The following is a 27,689-nucleotide window of genomic DNA, read 5'->3' on the forward strand; positions in this document are numbered from 1 at the left end:
CAGGATTTTAGCAGGAAAGACTAATTGATTACATAGTTTCATTTCTCACCAGGCTTGAATGACCCATCTGAGGGACACAGTGAGCATGAAAGCTCCATTACTTTTTTTGAACTCAGCTGCCATTAGCCATTAGACTGCACTTGGCTGGACTAATGGGATATTTCTCCGTCATGCATAAGTAGGATTTGCAAACATTTATGAAAATCCTCAAGAAGTATGGCTGTCAGGCTACCAAGTTAGTCATGAAAAGTCGACCATGAACATGCAGATTATGTCTGTTGTATATTTTAGGTGATAAAACTGTAACACTACACTCCAAATTCAATGGTATAATAAAGTCCTGTGATTTACATTAACTGACAACCTTGGGAGTTAAAAAGAGTTTCTGAGTTACTCAAATATTGAAAGGGGAAATGATCCTCTAATTTGTCCTCTTAGAGGTACTACATGATGTTTTGTAGAGAATGAAGTTTACAAGTAAGCACCCTCATTCTTAGGGCTTCCCTGGTAGCTCAGCTGGTGAAGAATCTGCCTGCAATGCAGAAGACCCCAGTTTGATTCCTGGGTAGGGAAGATCCCCTGGAGAAGGAATAGGCCACCCACTCCAGTATTCATGGCCTTTCCTGGTGGCTCAGATGGTAAAGAATCCACCTGCAATATGGGAGACCTGGGTTCATTCCCTGGATTGGGAAGATCCCCTGGAGGAGGGAATGGCTACCACTCCAGTATTCTTGCTTTGAGAATCCCCATGGACAGGGGAGCCTGGCGGGCTACGGTCCATGGGGTCGCAGAAGGGGAAGCGACTGAACGACTAAGCACAGCACCCTCATTCTTAAGTGATGATAGATTCACATAGGGATAACAGGCCATGTTTCCTAAAGCTAGTTCTGTGCCATTTTGGCCTAGAATCCTGAAATGCTGAGGATTTACGCCAATAGTTTCGAACAGTTCTAACCCAGTGCACTTAGAAATAATCTACCCTGAATCTTCATTAGCCCCAGTCATTTGTGAAGAAAATCACCTAGTAAGTATGCCCTTCACTAAACTGTGTGCCTGTAGTCCTTGGCTCTCCGAGCTCGCATCCCATGACCTGAGAGGTACCATAAGAGGCCTTGCCGCCAGGGCCTCAGTTCTCAGGGAGACGTCAAGCACCCAAATAGACTGGACCCTTCCTGTTTCCACATGCTCCCAGAATTAAGTTTCTAAACACAACTGTGATCAGATTACTCTACACTTAGGGAGTGGGAGGAAGGAGCAGATCAGAACACTGGCAACAAGGAGGAGAAAAACCACAGCACTGCATGTCACGGAAGCAAAGAGCAGAGGAAATTCCCCAGAGAGGAATGACCAACATTCAGATGTGGTACATTTTATGAAAAAAGAGCTCAAGTCAGCCGACAGTGGATGCTATTTACCACCTTCTCTTAGGCCTGAGACCTCATTCCCCAAAGATGCTAGTTAATATTTTCTTTCTCGAGCTTTACTGCATAATTTTCAACTTCTGTTTCTTCACAAGCTTTAAATCCCCACACAGCCAGAGCCCCCACCCCAGATCTCTACTATGAACTCGGGTCCCGTTTAAGTGGAGTGAGGCTGCAGGAGCTCTGTGGGAAGGCAGGTGCCCTGTATGCATCTGCCGGCGTCAGCTGGAAGAGGAGACCCTGTCCGGTATCGTGGGAGACAACTCCACTCCAGGGAGGGCACATCCCAATACAGAGAAAAAAAAAAGTACTGGAAACGTTCATTGGCATCTAAGTGATTTCCTACATAATAACCTATTTTTTGGTCTCATGATTTCCTTTTCTTTTTCTAATTAAAAAAGTTAAGCTAATGCATGACCTAGATTCCTACTTTGGTCAAAGCCCTCTTCAACTTGAGCTGGGGCCTTGGGGATACCTGCTTACAGTCTCTAATCCTCCTGATACGATGTTGCCAGGTTCCTGTTCCCATTACTGAGCGGACTCACAAAATCCCAGGCCCTGGGACAGGGTGCTGGTGGTGGTAGACACACACACTTCAGTAAAGCCTAACCTGTCCCAGTATAGCGTAGAGCCTATGGCTTCCCTGTGGGTCCCAGCTGCCCTGGGCAGCCGGCCTTTTCCTAGAAGATGCTGTATACCCGCCATAATGCCAAGACTTCCCATTCCATGTTCCCCACCCCCTCCTGCATCTGTGATCCTTCCCCTCCAGGCTCAGCGTTTCTCCTCCAGTCACCCCCGGCCATGCCCACTCTGCTCTCGACTCCAGGCCCACTCACTGCGCTGTGCTGACCTGATGCTGGCATTTACTCACAAACCTCAACTGTGCCTGGTGAGCATCTTCAGTTTCTTTGTTGGCTCGGTATCCGAACTGTGTTAAGTTCAGCAAGTTCCCGTTGGTGAAAATAAAAGGTTCTTGATCTAGCCAAGTTATCATACCTTATGTTCAGAAAAATACAGTCTTATGTTCATAAAATATATTGCATTGTGGCTTGGTATCATAAATTTGGGCATACCATGAGTTACAACACTTCTTTGAGAAACATAATACGTTTGGCTTATAGAAAAAATAGTGATCTGGACCTTCAATTCCTCCTTTATAAATGACTGCCAATATGATGGCAGAAAATTTTTTCTTACATTTTGGGCAATTATAAATACAGTTACAATCTAGATGGTGGCTGACAAATATAGTATTAAGACAAGGATGAAATTCAGAGGAATAAATGGAAGAACACACAGAAGCCCCAGGTTGGCAAAGCAGTAAGGAATGAACTGGCAGAAGACAGGTCCATTGTTAATAAAAATCTTTCTTTTTTAAAAAAATTAAAAAAAAATTTATATTCTATTTGAGTATAGCCTATTAATGACGTTGTAATAATTTCAGGTGGACAGCAAAGAGACTCAGCCATACATATATATGTATTCATATCCTTCAAACCCCCCTCCCATCTAGGATGCCACATAACATTGAGCAGAGTTCCCTGTGTAGGTACTTGTTGGTTATCCATTTTAAATATATACATGTCCATCCCAAACTCCCTAACTATCCTTCCCCCCCAACAACCATAAGTTTGTTCTCTAAGTCTGTGAGTCTCTTTCTGTTTTGTAAATAAATTTATTTGTATCATGTCTTTTTAGATTCCACATGTAAGGGATACCATATGATAAAACCTTATTTATTGAAATCTATACTTTTATTTATTTATAGACTACCAGGACATTAAAGATGGTGATAAGGGGAAAAAGACAAATTCTGAGCTATTGTTTGAGAAATTGGAACATTACCATCAGTTTTTACTTGTATTTTCAAAATTTTGCAAAAAAGTAGCAGCTACTATATGATAAGAAATTAATGGTCAACCAAGAAAACTTTACTTTAAGGAACATTACAAACAAAAGAACACCAAATTACCTCAGAAATTCTGAACTTAATGTGAAAGAAAGTCTTTCATGAAAGGCAGCTACTGTTCACTTTTACATACATCCAACAGAAATTATAAAAAAATCATCTATACATTTGGGGCTATATTTTAAATATCTCTTTTACCTACCAGATGAATAAAAGGAAAAAAAAAAAAAAAAAACCACCACAATGAAATGACAGCCAATGGAAATAAAATTATAAATAAATGAGGATGTGAATATGTTAGAAATTTAAGGGTTAAACTACTCTCTTTTTGAAATGTGTATATATAACTAACGCTGGGCTCATGAAACATGAAAAAACCTACTTCTAAATAGGTAGGCAGGAAAAATATTAAATATTAATGGTGATATTAATGTTTACAAAGGGGATTAAAAAAATCACTGCTTTTCTTTTATTTAAAAAGAGAGACGTGGTTAGAACCCTTGTTGTCCATCATCTCTGGATTTCTTTGACAATAAGACTACCATAAATTTGGTCATAAATTTCTTCTAATTGAATTATTTAAAATAAAAGAAGAGGAGTTAAGTGGCTAGAAAAGCTGAAATACCTTTAAAAATAGTAAAAATGTTCGGTTCTGTCCACAGAGTTCTTATATAAAGAAAACTGACAGTAATACCAACAACATGAGAACAGGGTCAGAGCAGAGCCACAGAAATGCCCCGGCACGCCGAGCAGCCGACTCTCACTGGCTTCAGCATATACTCTGCATTTCTCCTCTTTTGTTTTTTAGTTGTTGCTGTTGTTTGGCCTCTCTCTGTGGCTTGTGGGACCTTAGTTCCTTGACCAGGGATTGAACCCATGCCCCCCTGCCATGGAAACGCAGAGTCCTAACCACTTGACTGCCAGGAAGTCCCCATTTTTGTTTTAACAGAACCCTCCTCGACTTGGGCAACAGTGAAAATCCTAACTTTGGGCCTAGTTTTCCCCTAGAAACTAATCTTAGATATTTCATCCAAAACGTTTTCTACTGTGTGCAAGTTTCCATGGACATGGGTATGTTTTTAACAAACCAAATAAACATATTTAGAAAATGCACACACTCACTGACACCATGAAATCAGACTTAAAGAGCTGGAAGGACCCTGAGAAAGTACCACCTCTAAGGATGACTACAGTGGTTATTTATATGATGCTCTATTCCCAAGCAAACCCAGTGATGCAGGCCACACACCGCCCCTGGTACCCAGTCCAGTGAGAGCCACTCTGACTGTGGCTCTTCTGATGTTCTCCCCTGCGAAGTACAGTGGAGGAGCAGCGGTGCTAGCATCACTTGGGGCTTGTCAGAGACGTAGAATCCTGGACTCCACTCAGAACTGCCGTCCAATGAGACCCCGCAAGTGGTGCACAGGCACCGGGGGTCTGAACACACTAGTTTCTCCTACTAAGTGAATGGAATACAGCTGGTGAGCACCTTCTCTTATCTCCCTAAACAGCTGTTAAGCAGTTGCCCTGGTCTTTTCTTTCAGTGAAATAACTAGTCCCCAGCTTTTTCTCACCCAGCCTATTGTTAAGCTCATATTCACCTTATGCTATTTAATTTTTTTTTTTAAAACTTCACTGAGTGCCCTGAATCCTGCATCATTCTCTTAAGATACAGAAGGAAAACAGGCTCCACAACACAATTCTGAGCTACACAAAAGCATTTCATCTCAGGGTAGGAGTCATTTTAAAACCTGTTTGTTTGTTTTTTTAAAAACAAGAAGCTCTGGAAATATTCTACCCTTATGAAATTTTAGAAACTCTGCTTTTATTATTAGTGAATTTGATAAAAGTACTTTATAATTTTAGATTTGAACAACCTCCAAAGGACAAAATAGTTCAGTCTGTAGCGAGGTCCTCGCTAGCCTCCAACCTGAACTCTTCACATGAGAGCCTCAAGACCAAATTCCTCCAGTTGTTTCCTAATGTTTACTTCCCAGAACACACTGCCTGCATCCTTTATGTTCCCATGCTGACTCGGGCTCAGTACGTGAATTATCTCCCTTCCTCGGGGCTCTGTGCCCACACAACTGGCTGAGCAGCACCATGATACAGGCCTCAGGGTCGCCTGCGAGCCACCTGCTTCCAGTGCTTTGCTAACCCTGAGATTAGCACATAACACAACTGTGATGTTGTCTTTCCAGGGAATAATGGAACAACCACCTTCGAGCTGAAACTTGAGCCACACCTAAGCCCCCGGGGACAGGTGGATTTTATCCTCAAGAGTCGGGGCTCGCTGGGCCACAGCCACGAGAAAGAGCTGATGGTGTGTGTGTCGGGGGGCTGGGCTGCTCTGAGCAGACTGGTGAGCAGAACCCTCACCCCTGCAGAGACCAACGCAAACTCTCTCCTAAGAAAAAGTATCCTCAGTTTTAACCCCAGTGTTTCATTGACCAAGAGTAACTAGAACTCCCAGTGAAAGACTGCCATAATACTCAGGGAATGGGCCACCAGAAGCAAGAGTCAGTCACTGATTTACACCTGCAAGGAATCCAGATACTGGAACTCCCAAATCAAGAAATGCAGAAACAAAGGATGAACGTCATGTTTAAAGACATAAAGGTGGAGTCAAAAATAAGCAAACCACAAGAGACCATGAAAAATAATAAGGCAAATAGAACTTTTAGGAATGAAGAATGTAACTGGATCAAACATAGCTATAGAGATAATTAATGAAATATACATATGAATAAATTATCCTCAATGTAGTACAGAGAGACAAGGAGATTGAAAATGGAAGATGGATAAAGAAATAAGGAGGGTATGAGTTTTAAAAAAATCTAATGTAGAAAGTTAACGTGTCTTGCCAGAATCCCAGAAAGAATAAAGGAAATGGAGGTGTGGCAGTATAGAGAGATAATGCCTAAATTTCTAGAACTGATGAGACACACAAATTGACAGATTTAAAAAACAAGCACAAGATATACCAAACACTAAGCAGTATAAATAAATCAATTCACACCTAGACACACTACAATAAAACTACAGTATAGCAGTTACAGAAATATTTCAAAAGCAATTAGAAAAGATTGCCTACACAGAAACAAAAATGATGAGACTAATAATCAGAATCAAAAAACAATCAAATTTGATCATATATACCACTTTCTTTTTCAAAAAACTTCAACAGCTTAAAGAAAAAAGGCCAAATTCTTCAGAGTTTGCAATTTAAGACCCTCTATAAATCTGTTCCTTTATTAATCTACTCTTCCAGTTAAATCTTCTGATACTGTTTTTTAATGTGGTAAAGTATATGAAGCATAAAACTAGACGATTCTGTTACCCTAAACATATTGTGTGGTTTCTGTAACCTCTAAGCCTCTGATTATACTGCTTTTGCCAGATGAACTGGCTTCCTGCCATCTCTGCCCACTGAAATGATACCTTTCTTCTACATTTTTTAAAATCTCTTGGTCACACTGCGTGGCATGTGGGATCTTAGTTCCCTGACCAGGGACTGAACTTGTGCCCTCTGCATCGGAAGTATGGAGTCTTAACCACTGGACACCCAGGGAAATCCCAGTGATACCACTTCTCATCAACTCTGAAGTTTTCCCCAATCACCCCAATTGAATGATCACCCCATTTATAGTACATGCTAGCTCATATTAGTTATTAGTCTACATATTTTATTTTCCAACTAAACTGCAGCATCTTTGAAGGCAGATGCTCAGTTAAACTGATTTTTGGATTCCCCTCCCTCCCTTACCTCCTGCACTCCCAGACCAGTAAGTGATATAGTTTGAATACATGAAAACGGGTCAGGCACCAAGTGTTTAAAAGGATAAGATTAACTTCTGGCCTAGGGCTCAGATAACTCGTGAACTCTGCTCTCTGGGACCTCCCGAGTGCTCACCTGTTCTGGCTGGCAAACGGTGCCTGGTCTATTGGCAGAATGCTCTCAGGCCAGGGGGCGGTCTGATTTGGAGGTGCTTGTTGTTGGCTATACTGAGGTCCCCCCATGTTCATCTCCAGTTCAGATGGCCCTGAAAAGGGAGAAGAAAACAACCCCTGAATCTTATAACTTGTAATCAGCGAAGTGTCTGTTTCAGCTATGGAATAGAAAGAGAAATACCTGGCTGATAGAAAAGACAGAAATAATAATAATTAGGTGGAAATAATAAGATAGAATTTTTGTTCTGAAATAGAACAAAAGGGCAATAAATATCAAGGCTGATCACCCACTTTGAGACTCTAGATGAGCAGTTCCAAACTCCTTGTACTTAGGAATTTTTATGCTAAGTCACTTCAGTTGTGTCCGACTCTGTGCAACCCCATGGACTGTAGCCTGCCAGGCTCCTCTGTCCATGGGATTCTCCAGGCAAGATTACTGGAGTGGGTTGCCATGGCCTTCTCCAAGGAGTCTTTATATTCTTATTAATGTACAGGCTTTTGTGTAAGTGGGATGTATCTTACTGCTGTTTACTGTATTGAAAATTAAAACTGGAAAATAGAAAAAAATGATTCTTAATTCATTTAAAAATCATCATAATAAATCCACTATGCTATAAACAAGACTTTTCTTCCAGTGGTATTGAGATATAATTGACACACAGCATTATGTGAGGTTAAGGTGTACAGCACTATGATTTGACTTACATACATCATGAAATAATGATCACATTAAATTTAGTGAACATCCATCATCTCAAATAGCTACAAATGAAAAAAAAGAAAAAAATTCTTTTCCTTGTGATGAGAACTGTCAAGAGGATTTACTCTAACAACTTTCATATATAACATACAGCAGTGTTAGCTACATTGATCATGTTATACATTACGTCCCTAGAAATTATCTTATAATAGAAATCTGTGCCTTTAAACCACCTCCAACCAGCTTGCCTTTCCCTGCCCTCCCCTCCCCTCTGGTAATCACAAATCTGACCTATTTTTCTATGAGTTGTTTGTTTGCAACACAGATAAGATTTTTTTTTTAAGCCAACTCTATTGTGCGTCCATGAGAGAATAATAATATCTTTATATTATTATGAGAATAGTTTTGGCCTTCCAGATCCCCTAAAAGGGCATCAAGGTCCTGGACATAATTTTGCGAAGTGCTTGTAAGACAGGTGTAGAAAGGGGGCTCAGACAACTCAGACATGCTCTTTCTTAGGAATTCTTTGTAGAGGTTTAAAGCTAATGCACGATATGAACTCTTTAATGATTATATTATCACTGTCTGTGGACCTGTCTTCCATTACAATAGATACTTTTCTGTTGAGTTCACAGCTTTTATGAGTTTATTAAAAATCAGAGCAATTCAGCTACACCATGAAGCTCACAGAGCCATTTTTCAAGCTCAAAACCTATCTGTCATTCATGAAGAAAGACTGAGGATAAATGAAATTTCTGGACAGAAAGGATTTACTATGATGATTTTTAAATGAATGAATTAAGTATTTTAGAAATTTCCCAGTGTATTTCTGCATGGAAATCTGGCCATTTTTAGTATTTTTCATGCATGTCTCAAATTATGTGAATTTACACTTGTGAATCGTGCATTATTAATTGGAAGTACACTTTCCATAGAAAGGCAACATGAATGTCATCTCAGAAACAATAAGCCAAAATGTGCTGAGCAATTAAACAACTAGAAAAGAAAATCGATGCCAGGGCGGGATGACCATTCTGCATAATTATGTCAAAACCATCCTGGCATCTTTCTGGTAATGACTTAGCGTTTACTCATCCTGCTCTGGGCTTCCCCAGTTGCTCAGTGGTAAAAAAACTTGCCTGCCAATAATGCAAGAGATCCAGGTTCCACCCCTGAGTCGGGAAGATCCCCTGGAGGAGGAAATGGCAACCCATTCCAGTATGCTTGCCTGGGAAATCCCATGGATGAGAAGCCTGGCGGGCTACAGTCCATGGGGTGGCAAAGAGTTGGACACAACTTAGTGACTAAATAATAACAACATCCTGCACTATCTAAGTATATGAAAAAGTATATAAACATCACCTTATCTGAATTATGGTAACAGACAAGTGGAAGGTTAGTATGTCAATATTAAGAAACAAGAATGAGCTACATTAAGTTTTTTTAAAAAATAATCGTTTATTGAGATATAATTGACATACTATATACTTAGCTCACTTAAACTGTTATGATTCAGTGTCTATTAGTGTAGTTGCAGAGCTGTACAACCATCACAATGATCAATTTTAGGATGTTTTCATCCTCCCACCCCCAAAAAACCTCATAATGTAATCAGGAGTAACTCTCCATTCTCCCCACAAAGCCCCAGCCCTAGGAATCCACTAATCTTACTTTATCTACAGATTTGCCTGTTTTGGACATTTCATATAAATGGTATCAAACAATGTGTCTGATCATTAATTTTAATAACATGTGAACTGTATCCAAACAACTCTAGTGATCCTTATATGTTCTGAGTTGCTCTGTAAGACCCTGCTCTTTCAGTGAAGACCTGGGAGAGTCTTGTGTAACAGTCTAGGGTAAAATGTGCTGTGCTTAGTCGTGTCTGACTCTTTGTGACCCCATGGACTATAGCCCGCCAGGCTCCTCTGTCCGTGGGATTTTCTAGGCAAGAATACTGGAGTGGACTGCCATTTCCTTCTCAAGGGGATCTTCCTGACCCAGGGATTGAACTCGCTTCTCTTACATCTCCTGCATTGGCAGTGCATTCTTTACCACCGTGCCCACCTAGTCTAGGGTAGTGCCCAGAAATCTGCATTTTAAGGTCCTGATGACCATGCAGAGTTAGGGACATTGCTGTACCATTGAAATGCTTCTTTAAAATATCATCTATATGATATTTCTAGTGTTACAGTGTAATCCATTCCCTGTAAAAGTTGAAATTGGATAGTTTCAAGCAAAAATGAAACATCATAAAGGTAGTGAGTTATCTTATTTTACTGGAAATCCTGCAATTCTATGACCTGTGCAGAGATCTTCAGCAAAATCCCACATTTGATAGCTTGACACAGGGTGGTGGGGGGCAGTGGTGGGGCGGGGGGTATTCCCTAAACCGCAAATGACAAGCCTGACAGAACTTAAGGAGCTGTTCCTCTCTCCTAAGAATGCATCAAACTGAAAAGCAAAGAGTACAGGAACCACCTTACCCATATTCATGACCTGAGGTTGAAGCATCTGTCTTTGGCCAGGCTGGCTGTTGGGTCTCATGGGGATGCTGGCTGTTGGGTTCCGAATCATACCTCCTTGGATCGGCCGGTTCATGGCATTGCTGGTAGCAGCACAGGTGACCCTCACGGCAGGACTCTGGGGCGCCCACTCCCCAGACGGCATGGTGGGCCGGGCAGCATTGCTGCCAATCATGCCTACAGGCAAGGCAGAGAAGACAGAGATGTGGTGACCGGAAACATAGTCAACATGCAGGAACACTAGACGCTCTTACTCTACACGAGACAGACAGTTGTTCCTAATACACAGTTAACCCGACAGCTCACGCCCTCGCCGGGCCAGATGTGGGCCTTGGGTAAGAAACACAAGCTGGCAATTACTATGAAGTTTTTCACAACACAGACTTGCCACTCTTTACAGTTCGGAAAAGCTGTTACAGTTGTTCCCATATGTACTTAAGAGACAGGTGCTGTGGCGTGTGGAGAACCCCAACTTCCTTCCTCAGGAAGTGAATCACATTAGCTGATATACACGTCAATGCTTTACTTTCCAAATGGGAGGTGAGGCCAAGAGAAAACAAGGTAAAAACTGATAATCAATATTCTAATTCTAAACCCAAATCACAGAGAATATCCCGTGAAGCCTTGGCCAGACTTTAAATTCTCAAATCCCTTTCTGAGCATTACAATTTGTTAAGCTTCAAAGCTGAATGAGACAGCCTTGGAAGCCGGGGGAATGAGAGCATCTTTCCACTCTGGTTCTTTGTGGTCACGGCAAGGAAGCGCCGGCTGCCTCGGTGTGCCTGGACCACCTCGTTGCTGGTGATGTAGATCTAGACTGGGTAGGGACAGATATGTAAAAATCCTCTTACGCTTGAGATAGTAACAGCTGCGCAACCACACACACCAGTGAGAAGAGCACACACTGCTGGCAGATCACGTGCTTGCTCTCTCTGGCCCCAGGATGCTGGCGATGGCCAGACACGGGCTAAAACTTGGTATCCTAAAGGGGAAGAACCCCAAGTGAGGACCCTTCGTTCTGAAGTGTTTAATAAAGGATGTGCAACAGTTCTGCTTTCAAAGATGTGACTTGCATTGACTTTAATTATGATAATAACTAAAAACAGGGTATATTTCAGAAATGGGGAGAGCATGTATTGTGGGTGGTTTTTCACTGGTGAAATGAGAATGTACCTCATCAGGACAATGAAGAGTTAAGTGTAATTAGACTGAACAAGTTAGGACAGTATTATATTAGTACATATTTTAAAAACCATTTGAAGACTAGACTTGAATGATATAAAGATATGGGAGAAAAGACATTTTCTTTTTCAAAAAATCTATTATCTAATCAATATAACAAGATTATATAAAGTCTAGAAAGCAGAAGGGAAAATAATCCATAATTTGAAATATTAATGTAATTATAACCAGGGTAGTCTCTTTCATGTTTTCTTCTTTTTTTTAAAGCAAAGCACAGACACTGCTTGATCTTTATAGTCTGGATGCCAGGCATCTCCAGGCTGCCTAGATTTGAATATAGGTATGTCTCCAAATTCCTAATGTTTCTCCAAGAACCCAGATGTTGCATTTCACTGATAAGGAGCCACCTTTAATAAACTATTGGCTCCTTTTCTCTGACAGAATTTCATGTGAGTCAACATTTTACTTATATAAATCAATACTTTATCTTAAAAATAATATAAGATCAATATGGCATTGTTTCTGCAAATAAATAATTAGTGATGTAGTCAGTGTCTGGCACATCTAGTAGGCACCCAGTAAATATCTGTTGAATGAATAAACTATTTTAATACAACATAGCTCACATTTCCCATGTGAACTGCTTACCAACAACAGAAAGTTAAAAGAAAAAAAAAAACCCATCTTTTTTCTTTCAACTGAACTCTTATTTTTACTTATCTGAATGGAAATGTGATTACAGGGATGACACACTAAGCTAAAAAAACTGCCAAGAATTAAAACCTATGAATATAAGTTCTTTTTGTAACATGTTTCTTTCAATGCCTTTGTCTCCAGTTATAAACGGTGAGCAGGACTTCATTAGAAAGCTCAGCATCCTAAGGGTGCGGGATACCCAGAGGGTACAGGACATGGTGGTTATAGCCATCAATGCTGCTGCAGTGATTCCTAGCCTGAACTGGAAGGAGGTTTGGGAGTATGGCAGCTGCTATGGGGATGACTACCACTTAGGAATATGCGTGGGAAACTTGGCAGACACCTTAAGCCACAGCAGGTCAAGGGTCAAACCAGATCACAGGCAACCTTATACATTTTAAAAAATGGAATTCTGGGATCAGCTACTATTAGGTTAACCACACTACCACTTAAAATTCATTTTCTTAATTAATATTTTTCAGAATGAGAACTGCTATTGTTACAAGTATAAAAGGTTGGTGGAATTTTATACTTTCATTCTGAAATTCATGAAACACAAATCATCAATTAATAGGGAGTTTTGGGGTTATCCTGAGTTGGAAAGATCTTCTAGAGAAGGGAATAGCTACCCTCTCCAGTATTCTTGTCTGGAGAATTCCATAGACAGAGGAGCCTGGAAGGCTATAGCCCATGGGTTCGCAAAGAGTCGGACACGACTGAGCGATTAACACTAACACACTTTTGGGGTTGTCAGCAGATTATCACAAAAAGCTAGCAAATTCTTCTACATAAAGCACTACAAGGTCTAAAATAGTAACTGGAATAGTAGTGAAATAAGTTTTTACTGTAGGATTAGCGAGCAACTAGAACCCTTGTAAAAACAATGATCACAGCATAAAAAGGTCAGCCTACTGGGAGGCTTTCCAATTCTTCATATACCACGCTCACAGTGAAAATCTGCAGAATTTTCTTACATTCAAATGTGTTTCTAGCATAAAAAATTTCACACGAAAAATTCTACTACTTGGATGTGGAGGAATACATCATTAAGTTGAATAACCCACCAATAAAAAGTTGACAGCCCATTTGAGCCCTTACCTGTGCTACTGTTCCCTAAATTTCCTTGGTTTCCTATCATCCCTTGATTACCCATCATTCCTGGCTGAGGTATCACTGGGTAGGGACTACTGTTTCTGATTGGTGGGAAAGGTCCAGCGCCCGTTGGGCTTTGCAATGTGATGTCAAGTGGGAAATTCTGGTTTGGCAATAACCTGCCCAGTTGCCCTGGTCGTGGGTTATTAAAAGCTAGGGAGAAAACAAATGAAAATTGAAGGTTAATAGAGGATAATGGAAAATAGTAACAGAAGCAGTGTTCAGGGGAAATGTCGGTTGTAAAATCACAAAGGTATGCATGTCTGGGACCAGCTGCTTACATAAAGACAAATTCATAGACAAAAAGAACATGGGTGTCCAAACACAGACTTGCAATCTAATCAACACGTCTCTAATTTACTTCTTGACAACCTCACAGAGCAATAAAGCAAAGGAAAAAAAAAGGAGAACATGTTTATTATTTATTGTATATTTTTCTCCCCAATATCAACTTCTAATATTCAACTGTATTTGCTAAGTAAACTACAAATATATTTTTCATATATTATTTGAATTTAGAAATACTGTTTTGTCACAGCTGTGAAGCCATAAATATCTCCAAATGCACCAAACTTGGACACATGTGGTTTGGACTGAGACTGTCATATTTTAACTGGATTTTCCTAGGAAGAGAATTAGGCTAAAAATGTCTACTCTCATTGAAAGTTAGAAGTCTTTAAGTGTGAACTCTGGTACCGAAAGTCAGTATTAAAGCTCTCAGGCCCTGTCAAATCTTCTAAAGGCCTGTTAAATCTTCTAAATACATATTCTTTAAATTCCAGATTTATTTATATTTGAAATGGATTCTATGATTAGTTTATAAGAGTTTATTGTGTAGTAAGCACTACATCAACGCACTATACTATCACACAGACAACCAGTTATTTGCTAAGTGTTTTTACAAAAACAAAGATATTGTAGATTGCAATTCATAGAGCAAATATATAAAATAATATCAAGCAGTTTATTTTCTTTGAATTATATAAACAGTATGAAACAGAACATTTAAACATACTAACGTCCTTAACAATCAGTAAGAGAAATAAACTATTTAGAAGAATTATCATTTGGAATGAAAATTATGGATATACTTAATCTGACTTTCTCAGGTTTAGCTACCTGGATGCTATTCAATAGTCTGAACAACACCAGGAGGTACAGAAAGGGGAGAACCCATGAGTTTCCACACAGCCCTTCAGTAACTCCTCTGGGTCTTAAGCATAGGCTTGGTAGAGTGTTTCTTATTCATGTCTCAACTCTCTGACTTTGTGATCTCTCATGGGCCATAAGCAACCTTCCATTCCCAAACAAACTGGCAGGTCTAACACATAACCAGCATAAACTCTGTTTTGTTTTACCCTTTTCAGGAAGACCAGGAATCACTTTAAGAAAAGATCTACTAATCAAATATACATTGTAATTTGGTTGATGGTTGCCATTTCTGCTTTGAGAACAGATGCTAAGCTTTGTGGAGAAGGCAATGGCAACCCACTCCAGTACTCTTGCCTGAAGAATCCCAAGGACGGAGGAGCCTGGTAGGCTGCAGTCCATGGGGTCGCGGAGAGTCAGACATGACTGAGCAACTTCACTTTCACTTTTCACTTTCATGCATTGGAGAAGGAAATGGCAACCCACTCCAGTGTTCTTGCCTGGAGAATCCCAGGGATGGCGGAGCCTGGTGGGCTGCCGTCTATGGGGTTGCACAGAGTTGGTCACGACTGAAGCAACTTAGCAGCAGCTGCAGCTAAGCTTTGGGTCAAACTGTATTTGAAGAGGGAAAAATCATTATGTTCATCATCCGAGCACTAAAGAGGTTCTCTGTCTGTCTATAAGATATATCCCTCGTTCAGGAAAGATATTTCCTTCTCCTAAAAGCAACTGGATAACTTTAGGGAATTATAAAGTTTGTAAACCAAGTAAGTGTTCACACACTTCACTAAGTGAAGAAAGACTTCATCTTAAACCTACAAAAACATAAAATAAAAGGGAATTCCCTGGTGGCCTGGTGTTTAGGAAAGGGGCTTTCACTGCTATGGCCAGGATTCAACCTCTGGTTGGGAAACTGAGATCCTGCAAGCTGTGAAGGATGGAAAAAAAGAAAAAGCGATACAGACTGTATCTTATAAAATAGTCTAAGGTCTTCTAGCTTTATATCACACAAGTTAAGATGCATTTAGAAATCATTTCTATGATAAATTTCCATGTAAAACTGATATTTATATGAGGATTCCAAAGAGATAGGACAAGATATTTTTAATGTGTATAGCCCTTTCATGTATAAAGATTTACAATTCTGGTTAAGAAATTTTTATGAGTGAGTGTATTATTCCTAAAAACATAACTTTCTAAGTGTTTAGTCATGTATTAAAACACATAAAATCTATTTTAAACTCCATTTCTGAAGGCAGTAACCGACATGAAGCGAAGTATGACAATCATCCAAAGAACTTTTATCTACGCAGGCCAGTCTCACTCTGTGCTGACTCTATCAACCACAAGCGCCTGCAGAAAGGCCACGTTGACTAGAATCCACTCTGACTACTGTTTTGAAGGGCTGGGACAGTAGATGGTGCTATTTGACCATAGAAACTGTGAAGTGACTAAGCTGTTTGCATCAGATTTCAGTAATCCCTGTTTCTGATGGTGATTACATGGGAATTTCTTGGCATAACCGTCAACACCCCATACTCACTGCTCTGTGGGATTCGCATTGCTGTTTTCTGGGCTCCGACAGGTGTCACGGGACTGCTTTCAGCCGTGAGTTGCATGAGGTCATTGATGATGGCTTGCTTGTCAACTGATCCAGCAGGGGCGCCTGGCCGCGTGTCCGGGAAAAGCTGCGGTAATTGACTATTCTGCAAATCATCCAAAATCTCCTCCAAGTTGTCCAGCTCACTGCCAGGCTGCAGTTAACAAACAGAAGAGTTTATCCAGTCCTACACTAAGAGTGGGCGCCGCAGGCCCATGCGCAATTGCAGCCTAAAGGGTACAAGGAACCAGAGCCAAATGAGATGCGGACACATGCGAACCTTGGGCCTCACTGTTTATTGATCATCTTTAACAACAACAACAAAAAAATTAAACTGACAAAGGACAAATAATTTAATCTCCTGCCCCTTAATTTCCTCCTTGGTAAAAAGAGAAGACTGAATTAGAAAGAAAGCTCTCTTTCAGCACTGGGATTCAATGGCAATTTATAAATTCCCCTTTATTTTATGCTAATAATTCAATTAATCATGAGTATGAGTATTTCTAATTAACCACGTGTGTACTAGGATTTACAGTCTAGGCCCAGGTTTAGTGGTTAACTCGCTTGAAGAAATAACAACAACAAAAAACGGGTGGAAAGTATGATCCAAGTTTACACGAAATCAGTATTTAGTAAATGGTCATTTCCCTTTAGAACTTTGTTTTTCTTTCCTTTTTCTTTTTTTTTTTTTAAGAGCAAGAGGTAAAATGCACAATGAGCTTGAAGTAGCCCTGAACCGCTCAGCCCCGTCTTTTCCATTTGAGTGGTGTTATTTTTTTTTTTACTGCTTACACTTTCAGTTTCAAATGACACTGGTTTTCTCAGTCCTCATCAGCTTAGGGGACAAATGCAGGGAGGCAGGAGGTCATTTCCAATCACTGCATCTATTAATTTGACTTTACAGAAGCTACAAACATGTTTCTTATGACTTTTCCCTTTCCTGAAATAATTTCAATTATCAACATTAAAATAATATGGTATGCAGCACCCCTATTTCACAGCTAGTGCTTTTCTTCCCGAGACCTCAACTGAATTTATGTTCTTTCAAGTAGAACCTATCTGGGTGCCAAGTATTTAAAATCCGATGGTGCCAACCATGCAAGAAAATGGCTAAGTTAAACCCCAAGATTATTTCCTAGTGGAGAGAGTGGTAAGAATGATTTTCCTGATGTGTAGGTGGAAAAACACAAGTTAGGTAACTTCCCCAAAGTCACTGATGGACTTTCAATCCTTGACCATGACTAACCCTTTTGTCTAACACTAGCAATTCAAATGATATAATTTACTTAAAGCGGAATGGCTTATAGTTTTATTCTACACACGAGAAGCTGGACTAAGTTTTTTGCAATTTATGGCAAATGTAATATCTATCTAGGAAGTCTTTTTACTGGACACAATTTCTCAAGTAAGAAAGGATACAATGAAGTGATATTTTATTGGACTCTTTGTTTCAGAGTCAACTAGCTTAGCAAGAACTTGGTGATCCATTTTCCAGGAAATTTCTAATGTACTGTTAGAGCAATTATAAGACCATTTTCTAGTTAGTTTGGCCATCTGTTTCTTACAAAAGAGGCAGGGATCAAATTTGGGAGAGCTCCATCTTAGGTAAGGGTTAGGTTCTAAAGTTAGAATGCTATAGTATGGGCAGACACAGACAAAGTGATCCTCAGAGCTGCTCAGGAAGGAAGCGTACTGTATGTCCCCCACCCACGGGCAACACGGCCAGCGAGTGACAGCGCACACTGCCTCTCTGGCTTTACTCCGAACTGCTGAAGTCCACGAGGGAACCATTCTGCGCTGGAAAAGCCTGTAGCTGCATTTTCACACCGTCGGCGCTTCAAGGGAACCAAAACCAAACCAAACCAAACCAAACCAAAACAGAGTCAAGTCTGTTGAATGGTGGGCAAAACTGCTCACACAACTTAAGCATTTAATAGATACCTATTCTTTTTTTTCCTGAATCTGTATGGACAATTCTGTGAAAGTTAAATGTATGTGTAAAGTGACTCTGTTGGAAAGCCATCTTTATCATGTTTTGCTGAACATGTAAGGTACAAACAGGAGTACAGTATCAACATCTAACGCCCTCTGAGGACAGTGCCCGGAACACGGCAATGGACACTCAGCCAACACGGTTCCCTCAGCCATTTAAACCTGTAATTAAAAAACTTCCCAGAATCAACTCAATTTTCTCACAAAGTTCCTATAATTTCTCAGAAAAAAAGTTTTATAAAAATTGACAAATATCCTTATAGTTGGTCTTGAAAATAGCTATGGACGTAAGAAAGAGGTTCTAATAAACTGAAGTTTATTAGAGAGTTTCCCTACTACAGTCTGATCTGTGTGGAGTATTTTAAAATTGTGGGTGGCGCAGTGAGAGGGTGGGTCATTAGAAGTAATAAGTAATTTCTTGAGAAATCTTTGCAGATGCCTTGAATGAGAAACACTCAATACAGATTTATACAAATGATGATAAAAATACAGTATATTAATTTCCTCAATGAATGCCCTTATATTTGCTCCCAATCCCAGATGTGTGTAAAAGAAAGCTTTTACAATACTGATTGATAGTCTGGATCTAGACTCCTACCTTTCTCTTTTACCTTTACTCTTTTCACTCAGATAAAATGACACTTAAAACCATCTTGAATAGAAAAATAACTATCATAGTTTCAAAGAGTTCTAATGACAGGACTTGTGGTTTTTCATTGTGATTTACTCTTGGGTTTAATATATATAATGAGTTGAAAATAAGGCTAAAATTAATCTCTTTCTCCACACACACACACATTAAAATACATTTGGATGGTTTCAACCAAGTTTTTGGTTCTTTATTTCAAATAATCTGCTAATTTTTATTCAGCTCACCATTAGAAAAATGCATTATGAAAATTTCCCTACTAGAGTTAATATTGCTTTGCCTATGTTTATTTCTTCTCTATTTTTGGAGTACACATTTAAATTAATCTGTTTTAAATTTACTTCAAGAAATTTTCTTCTTCAAGGAGAGTATCTATATGCCTTGGGCTGCCTAGCAATAAACTTTGACATCTATAGGCATTTTCTTCTGCAGTCATGGAAGTTCTAGAAGGGGTAGATTTGATCACGCTAAGTTTCTGATCAAACATTTCTTCCCTCAAGTTTTTGTAAGCTTTAATTCTCATCAAAAGTTCTTCTAGTTCCTTTCTTAGGCATGATTTCTTCACAAGACAAAAAGATTAATGCCTTCCTTTAAAACGCTTTGCCAAGATACTTCAAAGTTTTGCTTAGGCATCTCTTCGAACGCTCAAATTAGCCACATCAATTTGAAGAGCTGGTTTAAACTATTTCAGGCAGAAAATGAGTCAGAAAGATTTTTGTAAAAGTTCTACAAAATGAAAATTGGACTTGATTTCTGTAATTTTTCATTTTCCTGGTTTTATGAATTTTTCATGTGTCAAATCAATTTGTTCCCTGAAGGAAATAGAAAGAACATATGTATTTTAATGACGTGTATTCAAATAAACTACAAAACAATGTTTCAAAAAATTTTTTAAAAACTAGTAATTTTACGTTTGCCTAAGAGAAAATTGCTTTAAAAAATGGTAACACAGTTCTACCATGTTTGGAGGGAAATTTTCAGGCCACTACCAGTTTAAAACATGGTTTGCTCTTCTAATGGAGCCAAATAGCAAGAAGAAATTCTCTACAGACTATTTCTAAACCCTCATCATAAGTGGCCCAGAAGCATTAAGAAAGCCTAAGAGTACCATTTAGTTAGTATCCTTTACACATGCTCCCTTGTGTAAATAAGTATATAACTTAAGTCAGTGAACATATTGGAAATTTCTCTGTCATTGTTTCCTGTTGGTTATGAAACACTGTAGAAACAAACGTTGTTTAAATACTCTACCCAGTGAAGAATGCTATTTTCAGTATAACAGCGCCATTGAAGTACTTCCTGCCCTTAATAAGTTAGTGATAGGTTAAACACACACTCGATAATAGTTCTTTTCTGAGTCAAAATAACAAGAAAGTTAACTGTGCAGTTCAGGCTCGCTAGCAGTTTATCTTACTAAATAAAAATGTGTTGTGTTCCCTTGAAATGAAAGAAAAGTCTTAGATAAAATGTGCCTAGAAGTCAACGGGAGATAGAATCAATCTGTATTTGGGAAAAGTGAAGGAGGGAGGGGAGTGAAAGAATCCCTGTTTCTTTTTTTTCCCTTAAAGTCAGTCATTCTAACTTTGATCTAAATTTAGGTAATGCATACTTCCTGTGGTAACCTTTCTTTTCAAGCTGCAACGTTTTTGATGTTAAAATTGCTCTGAAGCAGTATTTTTGGGGTGGAGTTTTAAATGGGAATGGATAGAAGGTAAAACCAGGAACTGGGTTTCATTAAGAAAAAAATACTGTGTGTACGTCTGTGTGTATGCCTGTATGTGTCCATTCAAAATGACAGATTTGTGCAGATAATACTCTGTGCTTTAAATTCCCAAAGTGAGACAGTTTTGATTTTAAAAACGTTCTTATAAATACCAATTAGAAACTGCAAGTGACTCAAGGACTTAAAAAAACCTTCTCCTTTGTTAGTTTTTTGTATGAAGCTAATGTAATCACATAGCTAAATATAAAAATGCCAAACAGCGCCCCCCTTTCCATACCCTTTAAGTCCCTAGGGCCTCAGTCTAGGGATAGAAATAAACTGTTCCGGGAGGGAGGGACCAACCACTTAGCCACTAAGCCAAGGTGGACCTCGTGAGTCACCATCTTGCCCTCTAGCGTGTGTCAAGAAGCCTGAGTGACAGTATCTGTGCCTGCCACTCTGAACTGCCACTAGCCCTGTGTATTCTAATCTAGTAAACCTCAAAAGATTAAAACGTCTGCAGCTGTCAGTGTGGTTTTACACGACACTGTATTCAAGATATGGTTATTAAGTTTCTGCTGAGTCCCCATGTAATGATCTCACAGCATCACAGAGTAGCCGGTGTTGAGAGCTCTGCACCAACAGCTAAGTTTAAGGATTCATCACCAAAGGTGTTTATACCATGACGCTGTTTCCCTCCTGAATGGCACAAAGCCCTCACAGAATGGTGGTAGTGGGCCAGACATCAGAGTGGAAGATGGACAGAAAGCTTGTGCTCAGGACGCAGAAGGAGCCCGGCTGTCAGAGGATGTGTGGCCCCAGCCCCGTGCCGGGGCCCATCAGGCCTCTCCACCCTAGCGCCGCCCCCAGGCTCAGCCTCCACCTAGGAGGTCCCCGGGTGGTCAGGGGTGCTAACCTCTCCTCTTCCCGTGCACACCTGAAACAGCGACACCTAAAGTGTCCACTTGCAAAACAAGTTCCAAGGCCAAGTCAGTGAACCACTTTAAGTCAAGAGGTTCGGGCAGCTTCTTCACTTCGCACCCACCACGACTGAAGGCAGTGCTCCTGACATCGTGAACCCAGCCAGTTGCTGATTCCCCAGAAAGCCCCTTATGCCCAGCCATTATTGTCAGTAATGGCTCATTTTTTTAACATAAACAAAAATATTAGACTGTTGGCGTTTTCCCTGTGATGTCACTACCTCAGCATGTCATCAAGGATGACTTCGAATATTATTTTAGCTATCCTGGATTTTTTTTTTTTCAGGGAATTCATTTTTCAAGTAAGAACAACAGATAGCACCACCTATTATTTCAGTTTTGCACTTATGTTTGATATTTGGTGGCTCAATTATACCAAGACCCAGGCCAATTCTACCTCTCCTCTCCTCTTTATTTCCCCTTAAATAAGTTTTTACTGATGGCCTAAGAAATTCTTCAGCATCAAGCATAAGTCCTGGCTGAGAATAAAGAGAGGCAGAATGACTTTCATTAAGTTTGAAAACCAGCCAGACTCTGATCTTAAAAAGAGAGAAAGGTAAGTAAGAAATCATTTACTAAAGTCTACTCTGACCCAACCCACTTTCGAGGAAGTGATTGTTTCCAAGTGAGATGTCTTCTGATACCAGGGGTTGGTAAAGCCCAGCTGCCCTGTGTGTGAAAAGCTACCTGTTTCTGTATGGCCCATGAGCTAAGAAGGGATTGACAGTTATTAATAATTGAAAAAAACTTCAAAAGAAGAATATCTTGTGACACATGAAAATTGTGTAAAATTCAAGCATCAGTGCCTGTCGATAAAGTTCGACTGAAACACAGCAGGCTTACTTGTTCCCCTAGCATCTAGGATTGCTTTTGTAGCCCTCCGGTGGCAGAGCTGAACAGCTGTGTTACAGAGTGTGTGGCAAGAAATATTACCATTTGGCCCTTCACAAAATAAAAGTCAGCATCTGCTCTATTCTCTGCCAGCAAAGGTCCCTATAGTCAAAGCTATGGGTTTTCCAGTAGTCACGTATAGATGTGAGAGGTGGGCCATAAAGAGGGACCACCAAAGAATTGATGCTTTTGAATTATGGTGCTGGAGAACTCTTGAAGAGTCTCTTGGACTGCAGGGAGATCAAACCAGTCAATCCTAAGGGAAATCAACCCCAGATATTAACTGGAAGGACTGATGCTGAAGCTCAAGCTCCAAGACTTTGGCCACCTGATGGGAAGAGCTGACTCACTGGAAAGACTCTGATGCTGGGAAAGACTGAGGACAGGAGGAGAAGGGGGCAGAAGAGGATGAGATGGTTGGATGGCATCATGACTCAATGGACATGAGTTTGAGCAAACTCTGCGAGATAGTGAAGGACAGGGAAGCCTGGCGTGCTGCAGTCCGTGGGGTCTCAAGCACTGGACATGACTTTTAGCGACTGAACAACGACTCCATTCTTTGTTAGGCAAGAGTGTTTGGAACTCACGACCTCAGTGAGAATTACCTCTGTCTCAAAGCAAGAACCACCAAGGAGGAGGCTTATTTTCATCAGGTCCCCTGAGGCCTCAGCAGGCCCCTTGTGGAGAAATCCTTGATGGCTATGAATTAGTACCCTTGGGAGAACACTCAACAAACCTTACCTGGTCACTGGGCTCGAAGCTCATCTCCTCCTTCTCAGTTTTCAAAGCTATTAATTTCGTGTTGCTGGCAGGGTCCGTCTTACTGTCCAGTCGCTCAAGTTTGGGGGTGATTTCTGGTAAACCGATATCTTTAGTATCGTCTTTATCGAGCAGATAGCGAAGTAGTGCATTCTCTTTCTTCTTGGGGCTCACTGGCTCCTGCTTGATGGTCGCCTCGGACCCAGGAGCTGTGCTGCTGGCCTCCTGGCTCAGCTCCTTGCCCGTGGCTTCTGCTGTCAGCTTTGCCAAGTCCACAGGGGAGCTGCTGTCCTGCAGGAGTCTGTGCAAAATCTTATGCTTCTCCTTGAGCGAAGTCCCATGCGTCGACCCGGGGCCGGGCAAGCTGCCTGTGGAGTCCTTGTTGGTGTCTGACAGAGAGCTGGGCAGCGGCGAGGGCTCTATCTGGTCGGATTTGGTGGTCAGCAGCTGCAGGAGTTTGGTCTGCCCCTTGTTGTCGAGGAGTCGGCTCTGCCCGTCGGGTCTCTCATTGCTCCCAGCTGGAGGCAGGCCAGCCTCGCTGGGATCCTTCTGCTCCCCAGGGTGGCAGCTGCTCTCCGCTGGCCCAGCTGGCCCTTCTGGAGGCTCCCCGTAAAGTCCAAAACAGTCTTTGGAGTCTAAGCTCCCCATCTTGCTGAGCTGGGGGGGATTCATATTCACTGGGGAGTTTTGCAGATTGCCCATTTTGAGGTCTGGGGAGGCCAACGATGACCCCAACGAGACCCCGTGCCCCTCGCTGAGGGCCTGCAGCGCGTTGAGGGAACTGTTGGTGTAGCTATGGCTATTTCCTGTGCTGCTGCAAACTCCCACGGGGGAATGCAAGCTTCCTGCGGGGGAGAACTGACTGGGAGGGATTCGAGGGCTTCCGGCCACCCCGGGGCTCATGCGATGCCTTGGCGAGAGCATGGAGCTGGGCTGTCCCGGATTCAGGCCTGGGCTGCTTTGTGAGGGGCTGTTCATTTTGAGTGCATAGTTACTACCCTGAGGAGTGGTTGCTTGCATGCTGGACACGTGGTTCATTCCCCCGGAACCACCGAACCTGCCCATGGGCATGCCCATCTGTTCTTTTGGGCCGTTCATGGGGAAGTTTATATTGCTACTGAGGGTCATATCCTGACCAGGGTTCCCACTGCACATGGCCGGGTGGGCAGGGCTGCTAGAGCTAATTGGATTCAGTGGCTTCCCCATCGCTTGTCCAGTCAGATCCGGATTCATTACACATACATTCTGCTCTCTGTAAGATGAGGAAAGACATATAAGATGAAAGGGAAGATACTGAGCAAGTTGTTATTAATTTTCAAAGATGAGATTGCTTCATTTCTTTAAAAGAACGGATGACATGGAAGGAAAAGAAAGATAATACTTTGATGAAACCATCTGCAATTATGGGCAAGATTGAACATGCAGCATTTAGGACCAAGAGGGATGTTTTCCAGTCCATTCATTAAGACGTCTGTGGTTTTACAGAGGGAGTTTGTGTTTAAATTTGACTACTACCATGTTGACATCGTATTTGCTAGACAAGACATTAGCAGGGTTCCAGTTACATACTATACCTTGCTCATTAACCGGTATGTTATCATGAATAACTGGGAGCTTGTACTGTCTGAAAGAAATGACCCAAGCAAGCATAGCTGTCTTCAATTATTTGCCAGAGATTACAATTCCTAACAAGAGACCCATCTGTGAGCCTGGAGCTTGATGTGGGCTACTTGGCTCAAGATGAATAGTAAACCTTAAGAGGAAAAAAAAAACCCGCCACAACTATTCGAAACTCTCCAAGTTTTCGAGCCAACAAAGTTACCCAAAGTGTTGGGAATTCGGTTACCTGTCTAACAAGTCCCCTGCCTGGGTTCCCCTAGAAGGCCAAGTGAGCGCCTCTCAGACCATATGCGAGGAGCTGCAGATCACCCTTACTCTGGGATCTTAGTCCCTAACTCGCAGGCCACCCCACTCCACTCCTGCACTCAGGGCAGCTTTCCCCACTCCACTCCTGCACTCAGGGCAGCTTTCTAAGCTGGACAATTTTCCAAGCCCTGTGAGCTTTAATTTACAGCTTGGCAGTCACTCGTGAGTTACCAAATGCATTCACAAATCCAAACAAAACAGGTTTCACAAATTATCAAACATCAGCTTTCAGTTAGGGGGGAGCAATCTGGCCCATCTGTAATCACTTTCAGATTGTTTTGAGGTCGGATTTATTAAGAGTTGGCAAACAGGGCCGCTTGATTTTAATTTCTAAATAACAAAATACATAATTGAGAAGTGTAATAAAAGGGAACTCTAGAGCAACTTTATATCTGCTGATAGTAACTCATAAAGTTTTATACAGCACACACATAAATATTTACATAACTTGAAATGCAATCATTTCCCTAAATTTGTGCTCTAAAACAAGATGGTTTATGATATTTACTTTAAAAATCAACATTCAATTTTCCTCACTTTTATTTTTTGGGGAAATGTTTACTACCTTTCAATTTAAAGTCTAATGCAAAAGGTTAATTTAAAGCTGAGAATAACAATCTAAAATACTCCTTTATAAGTATATGTATATTTGAAAGTTTCAAATCTAAACACATGGGAGCAGAAGTCATTCTGAATTCCTGCCCAGGATGTGTCACTGCTGGGAAGTGATCTATTTTCCTCCTCTGATGTGACAGGCAGTCAGTAAGTGTGAGCTTGTGTCCTTCTAGTTAGGTTTTAAAATTCTCTAGTATTGGGAATTCCCTGGTGGTCCAGTCGTTAGGCCTCCCAAGTATTCACTGGTGAGGGCCTAGGTTCAATCCCTGGTCAGGGAACTAAGATCCCACAAGCTGCATGGCTCGGCCAAGAAAATTAAATAAATAAATAAATAAAATAAAATGTATTAGTCTTAAGGCCAAAGTTCAAAGTGCAGCCTTAATTTGAATTTCAGTGTCAGAAGTTGTCTTCTTTTAGCCAACAGTTTACTTTTCTCTTTCTTTTTTTGTTGATGTGAACCATTTTAAAAGTCTTTATTGGATTTGCTACAACATTATTTCCGCTTCCGTTTTGGTTTTTCAGCCATGAGGCATGGGGGATCTTAGTTTCCTAAACAGGGACTGAACTATCCCTACCCCTTGCACTGGAAGTCTTAAACCACTGGACCACCAGGGAAGTCCCAATAACAAATCAATTTATATTTACATGACTGGGGTTGGTCAACAGAAATGTCTACCCAAGCAGACAAGCTCTGGGATAAAATCTGCTTTCAGAACTTGGCCTCCTGAGCTGGGCGGGGGAGATGGTGTGTCAGAACGAGGCTTACCTGTGCAGCACATGCAAAGATATCACGAGCTGAGGTTCGTTAGTAGTCTGAGATCGGATGAGCTTGCTCTTCGTTTGCGCGGCCACAAGGGTGCCGTCAGACAAGGAAAAACGGTAGATCTGACTGAATGCCAATCCCTGTCTCAGCACTGCAGGCGAGCAAGGAAGCAGAATGCATGGTTAGAAACAAAACTGGGGGCGGGGGTGGGACCAGACATGATAACAGTAATCAACTTGGTTAAGTTTAATATCTTCCTCCCAGCAGGCTGAAGAGAGTTGTAAGTAATACTTTATGACAGAACATTATCCATTATCCATTTTTAAAAGCATATTTATTTTCCTCTCAAGATGCCAATAATTTCAGTACACTGGGATTTCTTCCCTCGAAATGAAGTTTTGATTCCCCAACCATATTCTTTTAAAAATCTTCAGTATCATGGTGAGATAGAGTATAAACAATTTATTAGCTCAAAAAAAGTTTTGCAATGATTTGTCTGAAACGTTAGGAAGTAATATGGTGTTATAAACAGGATTACCTCTAAAGGGTACAATGTGCCTTTAATTTCTCTTTAATACAATAGTAAATATTATGTAAAACTTATGACACTGAATATAGCCTCTGAATATTCATCTTGAAGTTACAAACTATTTAATCCATTATATCATAGTACCATTCTCCAATTTTGTTTCTCAGTGTGTAAGACATATTATTTCTGTGGTCAGGGCAACAGGAAGTAAAACATAAACAACCACAGGGATCTTTTCAGAGAAAAAAGAAGGCTAAATAGAAAACGGAAATAATAAAAGCACAACTCTGAGTGACACGGAATTGGTTTAACATCTGGATAATGACATCAGTTATTTCCATTTTCAGGACTACAGCAGAAAATATAACACTAAGCTAAAATAATTTCTCTCGAAATTTCATATTTATCTTTAAAACAACTGCATTTTAAAGCTGTCAAATACTGCATATTAAAAAAAAGAACATTTGATTCAGCCACATGGTTTAGTTACCTTACCTCCTAAACCATTTTAAGACGACTGCCATTTTTTACCACATAATCCTCAGCACAAATTTTGTGGGTGGAATAGTCAGTCCCAAAGTGACCAAGTACATTCATC

At 40.7% G+C, this 27,689-nt stretch overlaps 1 protein-coding gene across 4 annotated transcripts in view; it reads right to left on the bottom strand.

Moving 5' to 3' along the window:
• The window catches only part of NCOA2 (nuclear receptor coactivator 2), a 285,061-nt gene that overhangs the window by 19,306 nt on the left and 238,066 nt on the right, over positions 1-27,689 (bottom strand). For 3 of the 4 annotated variants that reach the window (XM_027561151.1, XM_027561153.1, XM_027561152.1), the window contains 6 exons: positions 26,566-26,713; positions 23,241-24,510; positions 16,229-16,439; positions 13,483-13,689; positions 10,468-10,683; positions 7,244-7,373 (listed from right to left, as the gene is read on the bottom strand). In XM_027561151.1, coding sequence (XP_027416952.1) covers positions 7,244-7,373; positions 10,468-10,683; positions 13,483-13,689; positions 16,229-16,439; positions 23,241-24,510; positions 26,566-26,713 — 2,182 coding nt within the window. The remainder of the gene's footprint in view (positions 1-7,243; positions 7,374-10,467; positions 10,684-13,482; positions 13,690-16,228; positions 16,440-23,240; positions 24,511-26,565; positions 26,714-27,689) is intronic. The other variant, XM_027561154.1, reaches the window with a different exon arrangement.

The sequence above is a fragment of the Bos indicus x Bos taurus genome, chromosome 14 (genome assembly GCF_003369695.1).
Source record: "Bos indicus x Bos taurus breed Angus x Brahman F1 hybrid chromosome 14, Bos_hybrid_MaternalHap_v2.0, whole genome shotgun sequence".
NCBI classification, from domain to species: Eukaryota; Metazoa; Chordata; class Mammalia; order Artiodactyla; family Bovidae; genus Bos; species Bos indicus x Bos taurus.